The following is an 18281-nucleotide window of genomic DNA, read 5'->3' on the forward strand; positions in this document are numbered from 1 at the left end:
TTCCTAGCAAAACAGGCTGCTTTTGCAAACAAATAAAATCGTCGTAAGCCCCCTTACAAAAACTAACTACTACTAACTGATCTCCCTATCTAGACAACACCCAAACTAGTCACTAACGTCTCCGTGAAGTTCACAATTGCCGCAATGTTTTTTTCTCATCCGCCTCCTCTTCCGGTCACCACCTTTTTATGCGTACCTGAGAGAGGCTTCCCAAGCTGCATAATACTGTTGCAGTACGTGGCAGATAAAACCTGAAATTAAGTGTTCGCATGCATAAGGAGTGTGCATAACCACATTGCAGAATATTGTTTATAAACTCTAACAAAGTCGTGCCACAATAATTAAATCATAGTTTAATCACGATATCAGACATTTTAATGGCACTTTAGTTGTTTGCATTTGCCTGTAGAGGTGTAGTTACACTGCACAATTTTTGCACTTGATAGGCTGACGCTAAAACTCCACGAATGTATTCATTAACACTTTTGGAATTCAATAAAAGAGATAGAAAATAGATAGAATGCATCACATGTGTATGTATTAATCGTTCGTTTTGCTTGTAAAATGTTACATTCGGGCACAAAGTGTACACACCATCGACCCACAGCTGGATTAAAATCAATTTAAGATGATTCCCAGTTGCAGTGTTGGGTACTGTTGTACATACATGTCTCGTGTATTGCCATGATCTATGCATTTCTCCTACAAAGTTGTTGTAGGCTCTGGTTGGCTTTAGGTCTCCAACTACATTTATATTCACATTCTTACTAGTATAAATTGTATTTCAAGATCTACAACTTTGATTGTACTTGTCAAAACTAAATTTAAGATATCATAAGTATAAGTGGCCGTTTTAACATTTAATGACATTCTTCCTAACCACAACGTCATTCTTCCTAGGACAAATGACGTTACTTTTGCCATTCATTTGTATTAGGAGTTGCTGCTCAGGTGTGAAATGAAGGCTAATGAGGAGATAAAAGGAGCCTTGGATCTTTAGTTAAACATACTTTGGTGTGTTCTCCCCTTCACGTTGCTCCACCAAGAGCCAGGTGGTCGTAACACTAGCGACTAACCTGGTCAAGAAAGCCTTAGCTGCAGCTGTAGGCTTTAACCTAAGCAATGACACTAAACACTAGTCAACACTACGAATGAGGAAACGACAAAATTTGATAACAAAACAATAAAAGTTTTTATGAACAATTCAAAAGTTTGCATTCGGGAAAACTAACTAGTTCACAAGAACTAGCCAATCGCATTTTTTCGTTTGAATGAAAACGCTCTGAGCTAACCAGTGACTCATTAGCAGTGGCGGAGCCAGAGCCTCTGATATCTGATTGGCCATCCCGGGTGCAGCCATAAAATTTCATTCGCTATGACTTTGTTTTGACATCCGGCGGCGCCTTTTTCAAATCGAGAACGAGGAAGAGAGCACAGCACACGAGTCACGTTAAGTGTTAAGGGTTAAGTGAATTATCACTTCTACCTCTAATCAGCAATCATAGGATTCATTCATGCTCCTTAGATGCCAGGTTAGGGTTACACACTAATTTTATGTCATGGTCTATGGACCCCCTGAAGTAGCCTTGGCCACCCCCTGTATTTTCATAGGGTGGGCAAACGACCCTTTTGGGTGGGCAGTGCCACCATGTCACCCCTGTAGACACGCCCCTGGGAAGGAACTTTAACACGTTACATTTTTAAAGAATAACAGACACTGATTGGCTGGGTAAAACGAAAATAAGGTAACAGGAATGCTTCATACCTGATGGTGGGCAGATTCAATTGCAGATGCAGAGGAATGACATTACTTGTAAGCATATGTTCATCTTTCTCTTACAGTTAAATGAAATCCTTTGCTCCTCTTAAAGTTTTTGATAAGTATACGACTGATATTGTGTCAAAACTTCTTGTTCTTTGTAAACGTTCTCTGCATTGTACAAAAGATGAACGCAATACAATAGCATCTGAAATATCCGAACCTCTGAGTTACGAACACTTCGGTCATCCGAACATGTATGAAACTGGAAATACGCAATAAATGCAGAAAATAGACAGTTCAGTTTAGTGGCAACAAAACCAAACTTTGAAATAACAAAACTAGAGAGAGGGACAGGAATCAGCACCATAACAACAGTATAACACAAGGAAATCTAACGTTTCTCTCATCAACACCAGCAGGGCAAATTTGGCTGTTTAAACCGCGGATTGTCGACGAGTAAGCGCATCGTTTGAATTGTAGTTGTATTTGAATACAGCTGTTGAAATCACTTTTCCATACCATCTCCCTAGTAATGTTTTTAAGGTGGCACAGCCAATTTCCCAATTTTATGCCGACTTTGTGTAATTTCCTGTCTATGAAAGATGGGAATCAGCAGGAAATCAGGTGAGCTACAATGTAATACAGCGTGTGCTGCCGAATAAGGCTGTGAGAATATCCCTGTCACTAAATGCCGCTGAAGAGGCACAGAGGGAGGGCCAGGAGGCTCATCTGGAGCAGAGTGTTTGTAAAGTGATTTAAAAGATGCTCAAAGACCCGGGTGCTGTTACAGCTAATTGCTCTTATGCTCAGCTTGTCAGTGAGTCCACAGTGGCAGCGATGAGGGACTGAAGTATCCCTTATGTGATGTTGATGCACTGTGTATTTGTGTGATTGTTACATTTTGGGAAATGTACTCATGTTGGGTACACCCAGTTTGCACATAAGTGTCTACAATTTTGTTGCATGACGTTAGGGGCAGTCAAAAAGACTTAAGAAATGAAGTATGCAGAAGAAGATGCAGTGATCATACTGTTGGGTACCAGTTAACTAGTCGCTAAATATGAAATACAAAATAACAGCAGAAATTTATTTTAATGGAGATGAAATATCTCAAAATTTCAAAATGTCAAAGTCCACTTATTAATTTGGAAAAATAATATTTTCTGTATTATTTCATAGTGATCATGAACATTTGTGTAGTTATTATATTCATAATGAAGCGTCTATGGTAAGGAGCTACTGGTGTCACATGGTGAATATTTAGGTGGTAGAAGGAGAGTGTGAGTTGGCAGTTAACTGTTATTTCCTTGCAGGATATTTTCTCCATCATGAGCAGTCTGAAAAGTCAATGTCTGAAAATATCAAGACGGGTAAACATCCTCCTTCTTATGACAGGTAATTTTTTATGTTTTAAAATGCTTTTTAACCCTGAAGCAAGATGAATCCAATCCTCCAACACATTCACAGGCAGCCAATGGCTATCTTTCACACTAGTCACACAGTGCACTACAGTAGAATGGGACATCATCCACATCTGGTCAGTTGCAGGATGACATCTCTGGCCACCCTACCCACCCTTATCCCTGGTAGAACAAAGCCAGTTTCTTCTGTGGGCTTCTGGTTAAGGTCAGCTGTTTTTCACTGGACAATTTTTAGATATTAAAGAATACACAACATTGCTATTATAATTATTATTTTGGCTCACATAGCTTGAATACATGCAATGTAAAATGTCAGCATGAGATTTCACTTCACATTTACATTTATTCATTTAGCAGACGCTTTTATCCAAAGCGACGTACAAAAGTGCATATAGTGGGCAAACAGGCACAAGGACAGGATGTGCACAGGTCATACAATGCAGATAGTGCTGAAGTTGAGTGCAAGGTCGGTGTAGTGGGCCAACTAACCTGATCTAGGATTACATATATCAAATACAATCACAGGGACAATAAAGGACTGCTATACTACCTAGACAAAAACGTGCACAATACAAGGTAAGAGATAGACTCTTCAACGCTCTCAGTGAATAAACCCCATGTCTGTGTTTGTGAATATTGCCCATCTCTGTTGTATTCCACTGTAAATAACCCCCATTTCTGTGCTTTGCTCCAGTGTGTATAACCCCCATCTCTGTGTGTTCCAGGGTTCCTGTGTGGGGGGAGTGAGGGGCTGGCAGTGGCAGCTGCTGGTTCCATCACCAGTGTGACAGTGGGGGAGAGCGTCCTGTTTCCTGTCTCACCTGAGGGGGAGCACAGCTACTGCGTCAACCTGATTTTTAGATCCATTCCTATAGTTACATGGTATTCTGAAACAAACGACTCTTATGTTCACAACCAATATAAGAACAGAATCAGCATCCGTGATGCTGGCTCAGTATGGCTGAACACAGTACGGCTGTCAGATTCCGGCCTTTATCAGATTAAAATACAGTACATCTCAGGAGATCTTAGGCCACCAACATACTCAGATTTTCACCTGCAGGTTTTTGGTGAGTATGCAGAAGGCTGGTCTTTTATCTGTAGGTATTTTTTGCTACTGTACTATACTCATAGTATGTTGGTCATAACTGTACAAATTGTATTCAGTTGTTTTATTAATGGTAATAATAATTTTATTACCAGTGGATGGAATGTGACCTTCAATTTTCAAATCATAACTGTCGCTATACTTGCTATACTTGCTGTATGCACTTTTTGTAAGTCACTTTGGATAAAAGCGTCTGCTAAATAAATAAATGTAAATGTAAACTGCAAGGACTCCCTCATGGGGTTGGATGATGATTCACTGTTACTTGTAATTGATTAATTGATTAAAATTGAACATTAACTGCTGATACGTAACAGTGATGTAAATTAGCAATATATATGCATGTAAATACATACTGTATATTGTATATATTAGCAGATATTAGTGGTGTTCTGATGTGTAAATCTTTGGCAGTATTAGATAGATATATCATGAAACACATGCTACATATTATTACTACATGTTGGAGTGTATTTTTGTACTGTATTTGCATGTGTTACATATATTTTTCCTCCATTTCCATTGCAGAGCCTGTATCTAGTCCCAGCATCACAGTTGAGTGTCTGGGGAACAACATCAGTCTGAGCTGCTTCAGCAGTCAGGGCAGTGAAGTGACCTACAGCTGGGAAACACTGTCCCCTTATGGGAATGACAGCTGTGTGCATCTGGGCCAAAGGATGGAATGTTACTCCACACTTCTGTCTGAGTCCATAACATACAGGTGTACGGCCAAGAATCCTGTGAGCAGAGCCTCCAGTGACCCTGTGGACCTGGCAGTGTGCCCAGTCCAAGGACCAAAAGGTGAAGTCAGATACCTGCTAGGGAAGGGAGATACATTGTAATTACTGGTAAACTGTATATGTTAAGAAATAATAGAAACACCAGGTAATTGCAGTCTTCAGAAATCACTACACAGATGGAAGTCAGTGATGTACAGGGCATGAACAGGGCTATGACTGACCCATGACTTGTCTCTCAGGTGGTATATGGATTGCAGTTCTGTGTGCCATGTTATTGTTCATTAGCACACTGACATGTTTCTACATGTGGAAGAAAGTAACAGGAAAAAGGAAAAGACCAAGGTAATTATCACCAGCCCAATTACAACTTATACACACATTATGTGGAATTTGTTTTATTTTTCTGCATGTTCAATAGCAAGGAATACTAATTTATAAAATGTGTATTATTTTAGGGGCACTGAATCACCTAACACAGAAGAGGAATCATCACCTGCACTAAAACAGTATGCTGCCTTTTTGTGACGATAGCTCTGATGCTAAGAAGCTCAAAGATTCAGTAGCACAAAAGGGTAGAGTTATAAACTTGTTTATTTCATGAAAAGTTATATATAATTGATATAACTGTGGTACATTTGAATTTGAAACCTTTTGGAACCAGTGAAGCAATGTAGAAAGAAACATATTATTGGTAAAAAAAAAACCTTTGAGACTATAGTTCCCTGTGACAAAGGGAGTCTTCCCTTATAGTGTCTCATTTGCTTTGAGACAATTGTGTCATACTGTCCCAGAAAAAAACAAAAATGTCATTGTGATGTCCACTCTCCACAAGAATGCTGCTGTGAGCAGTAGGGAAGACAAAAAGCCAGATATTATCCTGGATTACAACAAAAACAAAGGAGGAGTTGACAATCTAGACAAGGTCACTGCCACACACACATGCAAACGGAAGACCAAAAGGTGCCAATGGCTGTCTTTTACAGTATATTGGATGTCTCTGCATACAGTGCATTTGTAGTGTGGACTAAAATAAATCCTGGATGGAACACTGGAAAACCCTACAAGAGGAGGCTTTTTTGGGAGGAGCTGGGGAGGTCTCTGGTGAATCCCCACATTGAACGACGCAGTGGCTGCCCCGAACCCAAGCCTCTGTCAATTTAGTGAGAGAGCTTCAGGCTACACCCATACCAGCAACCCGCACAAGGAACCAACCAGGGGATGCCAGGGGGATCAAGAAAAAGAGGTGCCAGACCTGCCCTGCCAACAAGGACAGAAAAACCAGTACCACTTGCCTCACATGTGGGAAACATATCTGTAAGGAGCACACTAAATCACATACTGTGATTCATGCATGTAAACACATCCACACACACACACACATCTTGTCTTGTTCTATTTACATTTGCAATTTTGAGCAAAATAAAGTTTGGTTTTGTGAAAAAGAAAGGATTTTTTATCTCTTTCCGTACATAAATCTGTGCGAGTCAGTTTTGACCTGTAACACAACAGATGTCACTATGGTTAATAATATTACGTTAAAAATAAATGTGAGTGAATTTAAACATTTTTTAAATGCAAACGAGTAATATATTGTAAGATGAAAGGTCCATGGGGCCAAAAAATAACATTTAAAACAGTGTTTACATGGATATCAATGCATAACAAGTTAGCTGTGAGGTGAAAAACTGGATGATTATCATTGTTCTTTGAGTATTTTGGGCTGAGTTAAGTCATGGGTTAGATTTGACCCGCTAACACAAAAGATGTGAGCAGCTTTCTAACACATTACAAGGGTTAAAGGAATACATTTTAGATGACCCAGGATTTGAGACCATCGGCTTAATGTTAGATATCAAGGTATTGGGGTGAGTTTCTTAAGGGTTTGATTTTGAAGAGGTGGGGTGTGGAGTCTCATCCTTCAAGCAGGCTCTTTTTGATGTGTGTGACTCTTCTCTTGGTGATATTACACTATTAACACAGGGGAAATGTGTTAATTTGCCCATGTATGCTCATTCATTAATGGCGGCTGACAGCCACCAGCTCAGCCAATTAATTACTTGCAGTTGTTCAGCTCAGCTTCACTGTCACATCAACAATGATAGACAGGAATTTAGTTTTTTACTGCTGTAGCCTAACAGAGAAATGCAACCCTGAAATACATTTCCCATGGTGCATTGTCCTGATAAGGCAAGTGTGAATGTATGTTGTCTTTTGTGAGCAAACTGAAAAGCTAGCAGCATGGTGGGGGTGTATCATCTCCCTTCACTGGTTACCAGCTGTGGCCAGAATAAAAGACAAATTCCAGCCAGGGAGCAGCAAAAGGAACCGCAGCCTCTTACCTTCAATCCATTATCAAGCTCTACACCCATGCCAGACCACTCTGCTCCGTAACCTGTGGTCACCTTGGCATCCCTCTGGAAAAGGGACCTTCTTCTTGGACTATTCTGTTCTCTACTCTGGCCCCCTACTGGTGCAATGAGCTCCCCACAACAGTCAGCACTTCTGGATCACTGACTATCTGCTGCCACAAGACTTAAAACTCACCTGTTCAAACTGCATCTTGGTACAATTAATCCTAAAGTCAGAACATTCATACTATATTCATGTACACTGCTACATCCTCAAGCTTTCTCTTGCACCTAGTATGATAACAGAATGTAGCATGTAATGTTACAGCTCCCACTGTTGCATTGATAGCATTATCTGCTCTTTGCCCAGCCTTCTTTTATGCACTTTTGCACATTGCTCTGGAAGTTAGATATGTTATTTACTTGTTCTCAGCTTCTCGCTCAAGTGTTACTGTATGCAAAATTTTATTAGCACAAAAGAATTTTTAGTAGCAAATGGAAGCAAAACAGTCACTCTGTACCTCAGTAGTGACTAACAGGCTGTGAGCGTGTGGGTAACAGTCAGCTCATATTGGAGTGATTCTGTCCCAGTGTTTTTGATCCCTGTATGCAGTTGTTTCTTAGTAGTAGTAGTTTTTTTTTCTCAGAGGGAGTACACTGTATTTTTAATTAATTATTCTTTTGTTTCATTTCATTGAGACAAATAAATATTGATATTGTTGGCCTCCAAACAATATCAATATTCATTTTGTCTGTGTACAGTGCAGATTGGCACTTTATTTTATCATAAAAAGACAGTTCAATGTGCAGTACTGACTTATGTTCTGACTTATTGTAAAATACAGTACCACAGTGATTTCATTTGTGTTAGAAAACATGTTTGTTTTACTCAGAAATGACACTGACTCATGCCTCCCTTTTAGTTTCCATTCATATCATTCTAGAGAGCTGTTTCAGGGTGTCATTTTTAGTTCAGGTAATCAATTATTTCATTTGTATTAGCTTAATAATTGTTGTGGCTATAATCAGTCCATATTGATCTGTTGTCAGTATAATTTTAATGTGTTAAAATGTTTAAAGAAAAAACATGAAGATGTTTTGTATAGTTGAAGGATATTGTATGTTATAGCTGATAATTTTGAATATTAATGCTCAAAGTTGCATATAAGCTTATAGATAAATAAGGCTAATATGTTAACAGTTAACACTTGTTTGCTGCCTGTATGTTCATAGAACTCAACAGTTAAAGCTCTTGCCTTGAGTACAAATTGATTCCACAGCCTGAGTTTGAACCCTGCCCTAGTGTACCATATGTGCAGTGCATACTGTACACTGTAAACTGTTACCAGCTTCTTCATAACCAGTATGTTACAGTGGTGATGGAATGACTGTCCATGTGTGAAATTCACCTCATATCCCCAGATTCTTTGCAGCATGTGACAGAATTTATCATTACATAAACTCAAGTCTTGCCTCCAAACTGTTTTTCATGAAGGGAGCTATGCGGGGAATGACTTTCCTCATTTGCAATATGATAATGTGGACTAATGTCACATGATTGCATGATCGTTGTCCTCTAAGCTCATAATATACATGTGTATGTGTGTACCTCCCAGAACCCTAAAAGTACAGATACAATTGACCCAATAGACATACGTGTAAAGGGGTCAAAGACCCTGATTGATTACATCAGATAAAATTACCATTGCTGCCTGTGTAATATGTTGTAGTTGGAGTGTTTTTATGCCTACTAAGGAATGGCAAATGGCACAAAATGGGGGAGTTGCAGCGGGAGGTTTGTTGCAGTGGGAGGTTTGTATGTCCGTCTTAAAGTGAATATAAGCATATGAGAATCACTAAATGTGATAATGTGATAAAATAAAAGTAGTAATAAAAGTGAGAAAAGTGGATTTCATTTATATCATTTATATACTTACAATTAGTCCTTTAGTAAATTACGCCCCCTACACTGAACTATAAATTTTGTTGTCTCAAGCCAGTTCCATTTCTGTCTTGTTCACTCTAAATCCGTGGATGCATATCCAATCTGGTTCAGATTTTTTTTTTTTTTTACAGTTACCAACTGATTGGAAGAGATTGTTTTCACTGTAATTTTAAATTAATTCCAACATGACAATGCATATGCTTGCAGGTTGCCCAGTGGAAGGTTATGCTTTCCTTCCTTTGTGCGCGTGAGCGTTTCATTGTTTGTGAAACATGCAGACTCAAGTGTGTGTACTTCCCAATAAGTTTTTACATCTAGCATGTTTGTTGGCTCGATAATGCTTTTGGAAAAAATCACCAGACACAGAGACCATAATCACTCCGAGCTGCTATATGAATTGCACACACTAAGCACGAGGGGAGAGGAGAAAAACCACCTTGATAATGATGAGAATCTCTCTTCTCCGAAACGTGTGAGCAGAGTTTCTGGGATCCATTTGTGTTTCGTTGGTTAAGCTACATTATTTCATTCCCGTGTATGAATGAACATGCGCCCGGGATATGAAGATGAAATTGTCCTCCACCAGCCCGGGACGTTAATTTCTTCCGTTGAAAAAAAAAAAAAACTCTGACACGGTTACTTTAAAAAATACTACAATGTTTATTTCACTCGCTGATTGGCTGAGTGAAATGAAAGTAAGAAAACAGCAACAGAAGCGGGAAGATTTGAAACGCAGGTGCAGGCATAATTTCACTTGTAAGTACGTGTTTATGTGTCTTTTACAATTAAATCAAATCCTTTGCTACTTTATTGTTCTTTTTAAGCGTTCTCTGCATTGTAGAAGAAATAAAGGCAATGCACTATAACTTCAAAAAACTAAATGTAAACGAGCACCATTGTGAAACTAGAGAGATTGAGAGTATTCAACACCATAGCAAGAGAGTATAACAGGGAAAGCTACCGTTTCTATACATAAATATAAACACCACCAGAGCAACATCAAGTTCACAAGCGAGGCTAAGAGAAAACGAGTAAATGCATCGTTTGAAAAGCTTCGCTGAAATTTGTGGTTCCCAGAGGTCAAGGCATGTCTGCGGATGATGTGTGGAGGTGGAACAGAGGTGGAAAACCCCGGCTTCAGAGAGTAAAAGTCCTACCATGTATTTGTTCTAGCCATTCACTAAACAAGGTGATTTCACTAATTAGCTCCTCTACCTGGCCGAAGAGTTGTGCTAATTAAATTCAGGTGGTGTAGTGCATGGGTGGGACAAATACGCGGCAGGACCTTTACTTTCTGAAGCCGGGGTTTTCCACCTCTGTTGCCAACTACTCTGCAGCACACATCATCCGCAGACATGCCTTGACCTCTGGGAACCACAAATTTCAGCGAAGCTTTTCAAACGAGTTTTCCACCTCTGGTTGGCAACAACGAACAGGTTCTGTAGTAGTCTATACAGAAGTAAAATGTAGCTACTCTTGGCTGTAGTGGAACTGCGCCTGTTTTTATTATGTACAGAGACTAATGTTAAATGTCTTTGTATATTTGACCATGAGGTGACTGGTGTATCACAAAACATTCACCCATTCCAAGCTTCATCTTTCTGTGTTACATGTCCTTATTTGATTTTTCTAACTGAACAATTAAATGTCTTCCTATCAGCCCTGTATGAAATGTTACTGTTTCCTGATTTTTAATGTATTTAATAAAACATTCACATTTCACAACAGTAACCACAATACACAAGACCTAATAATCCATCCCAGCTGTATATGTAGGCTATTATTCTTTCTTGTACATTGTGCTTGATTAGCTGGACAGATTGCGAATGGGTCCTTCCAATGAAGGTTAAGAGCAGGATGTAAAGTATTGCCATCTTTGATGGACTGTAGTAAAATATTGAGTTTTTCATAACAGAGACAGAATATTACTACAAGACCACAAAGAACTAAAAATAATAGATACTTAATTATTTTGCATATGTCAATGCACAGAAGTGTGTGAAAGAAGTGTAAAAAGCTGTCAGATTGTAATAAATTAATATCAAAATAAATACAGGGATAAATCAGTATTTGAATACAACTCTTGATATCACTTTTCCATACCATGTCAATTGATTTTGTTAAGATGGCACAGCCTATTTCCCAGTTTTATGCAGAATCAGGAAAGCTACTGGGTAATGAAGCCTGTGCTCCAGAATACACTGTGAGAATATCCCTGTCACTGAATACTGTTTCAGAGGTGCAGAAAAGGGGCCAGGAGGCTCATCTGGAGCAGAGTGTTTGTAAAGTGATTTAGAAGATGCTCAAAGACCAGGGTGCTGTTACAGCTACTCACTCTGATGCTCAGCTTGTCAGTGAGCCCACAGTGGCAACAACGAGGGATTAAAAGTATCCCATGTTTGATGCTGATGCACGTTGTATTTGTGTGATTTTGGCAAAAGTACTCATGCTGGGTACACACAGTTTGCATGCAGCTGTTCTACAATTTTTTCTCTTTTTTCACAAATGTTTCTTTTGTTGCATGGTGTTAGGGATTTTGAAAAATGAATTCAAGTCATTATAAATTGAACACTGATTAAAATTAAGGGGACAAATAATTAAAGGGACGTTTTATTATGGCAAGAATGCAGAGGAAGATACAGTGATTATATGGTTGGACACCAGTTAACTACTGAATGAATCTGAAATACAAAATTACATCAGAAATGTGTTAATACAGGTGAAATATGTCAAAACATCAAAAATGTCAAATTCCAGTTATTTTGGGAAAATATTTTTTCTGTATTATTTTATACTGATTATGAACATATTTATAGTATTATCTTTCATAATGACACCTCTCTGGTAATGGTATCTTTAGGTGAATATTTAGGCAATAGATGACAGGTGATAGGAGAGTAGACTGGCAGCTAACTGTTATTCTCTTGCAGGATGTTTTTTCCATTGCAAAGGATGAACGGTCTGAAAAGTCAACGTCTGAAAATATCAAGATGGATAAATGTGCTCCTTCATATGATAGGTAATTTTTACATTTTAAAATGCTTTTTAACCCTTTATACAAGCCTATTTTGAAAAGAAATTGTATACTTGGCTCGTCTCATTGTGACAACCTCTGGCCTTGTGCTGGAGTATTGAAGCAAGATGAATGCAATCACAGTCGCAGGCAGCCAATGGCTATTTTTCACACTACAAGTCACACAGTGCCCTATGGTAGAGTTTGTGCTCCTTGGATGACATCGTCCAAACTGCAGGCTCCTGGTCAGCTCCAGGGTGAGAACTCTGGCCAAACTACCCAGCCCTATCCCTGGTAGAACAAAGCCAGTTTGTTCTGCTGTGGGCTTCTGAACCTGATGTTAAAGTATCCACAAGATTATCTTATTTTGGTTCACAAAGCTTGAATACACAGGTATTCAAGGCAAAATTTAGGCATGTGATTTCATTGCATTACATGGCATTCACCTAGCAGACACTCTTATCCAGAGCGACTTCCAGCACAAAAGAACAGAGGTGTATCCATTCAAGTTGAATGAGCAACAGTGTCAAAACCAAGCTAACAGCACTCCCAGATCAGTGAGTGTGAGCATATTGCTAGTCAAGCCCTACCACAAGTTAACTTGTGCAACCTGACTAGACAAGGGAAGCCAAGTATACTACCATCAGTCACAGAATTCAAAACACATTGGAATACTACACGTAAAATAAACAGCAAATAATACAAGTAGTGAGTGCTAGGGGGTGGGGATTGAGGTGGAACTGCGATGCAGTCTGCAGAGGTGGCTCTTGAGTTTGTGTTGGATGGTGATTAGTGATTTTGCTGTCCTGACCCCCGTAGGGAATTCATTCCACCACTGGGAGACGAGTACAAACAGGCATCGTGTCTGAGAGGAGCGACACTATCGGGATGGGACAGTCAGTTGCCCCGTTGTTACAGACTGTAGTGATCTTAGTGGAATAGACGGTTTAAAGACTGACTGTAGGTATGAGGGGACTGTATGCCAGCATCAGGGTTTTGAACTTGATGCGAGCAATAATAGGAAGCCAATAAAGTGATGTGAGGAGGGGTGTAACTTGACTATGTTTAGGGAGATTATTGGCAAGTTGTGCAGCTGCATTCTGGATTAATTGTAGAGGTTTGATGGCACAGACAGGAAGACAAGCAAAGAGGAATTTACAGTAGTCCTGGTGTGAGAGGACCAGGGCTTAAACAAGGAGGTGTGTAGAATACATAATGAGGTAGGGGTGGATCCTTCACAAAAAGAATCTGCATGCCCGACTCACTGCTGCAACCTGAGAGGAGAAGGACTATCAAGTATTATGCCAAGGCTTTTGACTGTGTTATTGGTGAAAAGGCTTCTAGAGTCTAGGCTGAGGGAGAAGTCTTCAAACGGGGAGGACCTGGATGGGATGTAAAGCATCTCAGTCTTAGCCAGGTTAAGCTTTAGGCGATGGTCCACTATCCACTGTGAAGTGTCCTTCAGGCAAGCTGAGATGCGTGCAGAGACCTGTTTGTCAGATAGCGGAAAAGACAAGAAAAGTTGAAGGTCATCAGCATAGAAGTGTTGTGAACGGCCATGGGAGGAGATGACAGAGCCAAGAGATTGCATGTAAAGAGAGAAAAGGAGGGGGCCAAGTACAGAGCCTTGAGGGACACCCATAAGCAGTCCGTGGAGTCTAGACAACCCACCATTCCAGGACATCCTGAAAGAGCGTCCAAAGAGGTAGAATCAATCCCAAAGAAGAGTGGTGTCAGCGATCCCAAACACAGCTAGGGTAGACAGAAGTAGAGCATTGTGAACTGTATCAAAGACTGCAGAAAGGTCCAGAAGAATTAGGACTGAGGAGTGAGAGGATGCTCTGACTGATTGAAGTAATGGAGAATAAGGCAGACTCTGGAATGACCAGCTCTGAAGCCATACTGAAAAAGGTCAAGAAGGTTGCTCTGGGAGAGAAAGGCAGATAGTTAGTCACAATGCTTAAAAGTATTTTAGAGAGAAAGGGAAGGAGTGGTCCATAGTTCTGGACAGCAGATGGGTCCAGAGTTCTTTTCTTCAGCAGTGGTGTGACTCGCGCCTCCTCGAAGAGTGAGAAATTAATCAGACCAGAGATGAATGGTAGAAGGCTGGGAATGACAGTCTGCAGGAGAGCTGAGGGAATGGGATTCAGGTGGTAGGTCAATGTGATGTGAGCAACATCAACATCTGGAAGTGGAGAGAATTTAGAGAAAGGATGGGTGGAGAGTGGGAGCGAGGAAAAAGAGGAAGAGGTGAGAGATGAGGGCTGTGGTGACTGGAGGGAGTTCCAAATGTTGAAGTGGTCTGCAAAGTCATATGCAGAGAGGTCAGAAAGGGGTGGGGAGAGAGGGAGGATTGAGGGAAGGGAAGGTAGAAAACAGACTCTGTGGGTTGGAAAGTGAGTTTTGAATCATGGTTTCATTAAAGGAAGACTTATCAAAAATCACACTTGAAGAGAAAGCAGAGAGGTGCGAGAATGAATCCGTTAGCCAATGACACAGTGGGGTAGGTCGTGCCGGTCTGGAAGTAAGAGAACAGAGAGAATCAAGGGAAGATGACAGAGAGAGAGAAGGGTAAATGAGACATAATCAGTAGAAAGTTTGGTGAAAGAATCCAGGGGCGGGGGAGAAGCGAGAACTGCAGAAGAGACAGCTGAAGGTGAGATGTTGCTTACGTTTGGCAATAAGTGACAGAGGGAGGCACAGGGATTGGTCGTGGAGGAGGAGGTAATGACAAGGAGGCAATTTATTGGTCAGAGAAGTAGAGGGGGATAACTTTCAGATCTGAGGTGGTCTGTAAATAACAGTGCATATTCTAGTGGGGTGACTGACAGTAACAGCATGAAATTCAGAAGAAGAGATAGATGAGAGGGAGTCCAGAGATTTCACTTCAGATCTCTAAGTTAATAAATCCCATGTCAGTGTTTGTGAATATTCCCCATCTCTGCTGTGTTCCAGTATGGATAACCCCCATCTATGTGTGTTCCAGTGTGTATAACCCCCATCTCTGTGCTGTGTTCCAGTGTGTATAACCCCCATCTCTGTGTGTTCCAGTGTGTATAACCCCCATCTCTGTGTGTTCCAGGGTTCCTGTGTGGGGGGAGTGAGGGGCTGGCAGTGGCAGCTGCTGGTTCCATCACCAATGTGACAGTGGGGGAGAGTGTCCTGTTTCCTGTCTCACCTGAAGGGAACCCCAGTTATAGAGTCGAGCTGATTTTTAGATCCTTTCCTATAGTTACATGGTATTCTGAAACAAAAGACTCTTTCATTCACATCCAATATAAGGATAGAGTACACATACCTGATAATGGCTCAATATGGCTGAACACAGTGCGGTTGTCAGATTCTGGCCTTTATCAGATTCAAATACAGTACACCTCAGGAGACTTTAGGCCACCAACATACTCAGATTTTCACCTGCAGGTTTTTGGTAAGTATGCTGTTTGGAGATCATTGGAACTGTGTTTTGAAACCCTTGCCACATTGTCACTTTTCTGTATGTTAGAATGTGTTCTTTGTGCAATATACATTTAATGTATTATTAATGTGTAATTTTTCCATTATTTCCTGTGTAGATCCTGTCTCTAGTCCCAACATCACAGTTGAGTGTAAAAGGGACAGCATCAGTCTGAGCTGCTCCAGCAGTCAGGGCAGTGAAGTGACCTACAGCTGGGAAACACTATCGCCTTGTAGCAATGAGAGCTGTATTCGTTTTGGCCAGACAATAGAGATGGACTCCTTCCTTCAAGCTGAGTCTGTAACATACAGGTGTACGGCCCAAAATCCTGTGAGCAGAGCCTCCAGTGACCCTATGGCCCTGCAAGGGTGCTCCACCCAAGGAGCAAAAGGTGAAGTGGCAGGAGTGCATATTGAAACTGCAGGTAAATGATAAGATGCTAGAACAGCAGACAATTACAAGTTTAAGTCTCTAGCACCAGAAAAGATGTGTGTGTTGCAGTCAAGGGTGGGAAATATTAGTCTTGATGGGTTGATATTTGTAGTTTAACTAAGGTCTGGATCAGCTTGTGATTCCAAAACGTATCTTGAGAAGTCAGAATTAATGAAAAAGGGACAGATAGCATGAAGATGAGAAGAGGCGAATGTGACCTTAGTCAGAAAAAAGCCTTATGATGCAAATATAGATATTGATATATTTAGTTTCCTCTTTTCACCAGACAAGTTTCGTTGCCGCAATGTGCAACACCAATATAGATGACGATTTAATAATGGATTTATCTCTCGAACATTGAAAAAGTTAGGTAACACTCAATTGTTCTTAAAATATATATTTTAAGAATAATTTTACATGCATTAAAATAATCTAAAAGCTAACTGTAAGGTTTATAAATGAAGCACTGGATTTAAACTGGTATGTAACTAGTTCACCTTGCTCTGATTTTTTTCTTAGTGGACAGATGGTTTCCAGCCCTGTGTGGAATATTGTTCACCTTATTCCTCACTGGAGCAGGTATATGTCTCTACAAGAAGAACAAAAGTAACAGAAGTAAAAGTGAAACAAATCAAGGTAATTATTATCAATCCTTATTGTACCTGACAGCCATAGGGTAGCTGTAAAAAAAAGTTTGCGAACCATTTGGAATTACCTGCATTCCTACATTAATTGTTCTTAATATGTGGTCTGATCTTCATGTAAGTCAAAATAATAGATAAAGACAACCTGATTAAACAACACAAAAACAATGTACTTTTTCCTTGTCTTCATTGAACACATGGTTTAAACAATCACAGTCTAGGCTGGAAAAAGTATATGAACCGCTAGGGTAATTGGAGTCAGGTGTTCCATTCAATGAGTTGAAATTAAAGTGTGGGTTACAGGTGCCCTGCCCTATAACAAACCCCACAACCTTGAGTACCAACTGAGTCTGCTTTTCACAGCAGAGATCTGTTGAAATGAACTGTGTCCTGATCAGAGGACCTTAGAAGAAGAGCTGTTGAGGCTCATAAGGCTGGAAAGGGCAACAAAAGCATTTCTAAAGACTTCAGCCTCTCACTAATCCACAGTCAGGCAGATTTTGAAATCATGTAATCAATGAAGACATGAAAAAGCTCTTCTTTGTACTCTTCTTTGTACTTTGTCTGATGTCCCCCCTTTTCCCCTGAAACAGATGCACCAAATTTTTTACTAAGCTAGCTCTGGAAGGGGAAGGCTCCTTGACCACCGACGCTGAACTCATCTTCACTTCTGGACAGCCATGCTCTTTCCAATACATCCCATAACGAATCCACAACCCGCTCTGGAAGCAAGTTCCAGGACAATAAACCCCGCACCCTCAGTAAAGACAGCTATGTCATTGAATGCAAAGATGACTGCGTCCTTTCTGCATTCCCCTCCTTCAATGACATTTCTGTCTGGCAAGAATGCCAGAAGACCACGCTGTGGATAATGAGAAGTGCTTTCCCTTATGCATGAGTGTGACCCAACACGAAGTTGGAGGCTGTCAGCAAAGACGGGTATCATGGATGCGGAGACGACCAGATCTCTTTGACATCCCCCCATGTCAACAATGTGTGTCTGGCAAGGAAACCAGAAGGAGCAGACCTCCAGTAATGGACCTGGACACCACGTTTGTTTTCCCAGCGATAGTCGGGCAACGGATCTCCCCTGCACGGCTCTCTACTCTTGCGACAAGCCCAGAAGCCTGTGGTGGAAAACGAGCTGAGGATTACAACCAATGAGCTGTCATCCCCTTAAATCTAATGGACTGGCCCTCTTCAATAACAAGATGAGTATTTTTTAATACTGGCATCGTGAGTCGCTTAGCTGATTTTATCTTGTCTAAATACATCTCATACATATGCATGATTTGTACAACACTAATTCTTCCCATTACAATTACCTTTTGAAACTGATTTGATTAATTTACAATTGTTAGGCTTATGTTAAAATAAGAACTTGTACAGTTATATACATGTCTAATGTTTTGAT

General features: G+C 40.4%; 1 protein-coding gene across 1 annotated transcript; it reads left to right on the forward strand.

Moving 5' to 3' along the window:
* Positions 1–1762: 1762 nt before the first annotated feature.
* LOC118796054 (carcinoembryonic antigen-related cell adhesion molecule 1-like) lies at positions 1763–18015 on the forward strand. Its single transcript, XM_036554885.1, has 7 exons — positions 1763–1813; positions 3076–3157; positions 3909–4253; positions 4820–5092; positions 15420–15494; positions 15910–16182; positions 17876–18015. Exons 1-7 carry the CDS (start codon positions 1769–1771, stop codon positions 18013–18015), a joined length of 1233 nt encoding a protein of 410 aa, XP_036410778.1. The 5' UTR covers positions 1763–1768.
* The last annotated feature ends 266 nt before the right edge of the window (positions 18016–18281 follow it).

This window comes from Megalops cyprinoides, chromosome 20 (assembly GCF_013368585.1).
Source record: "Megalops cyprinoides isolate fMegCyp1 chromosome 20, fMegCyp1.pri, whole genome shotgun sequence".
Classification (NCBI taxonomy): Eukaryota; Metazoa; Chordata; class Actinopteri; order Elopiformes; family Megalopidae; genus Megalops; species Megalops cyprinoides.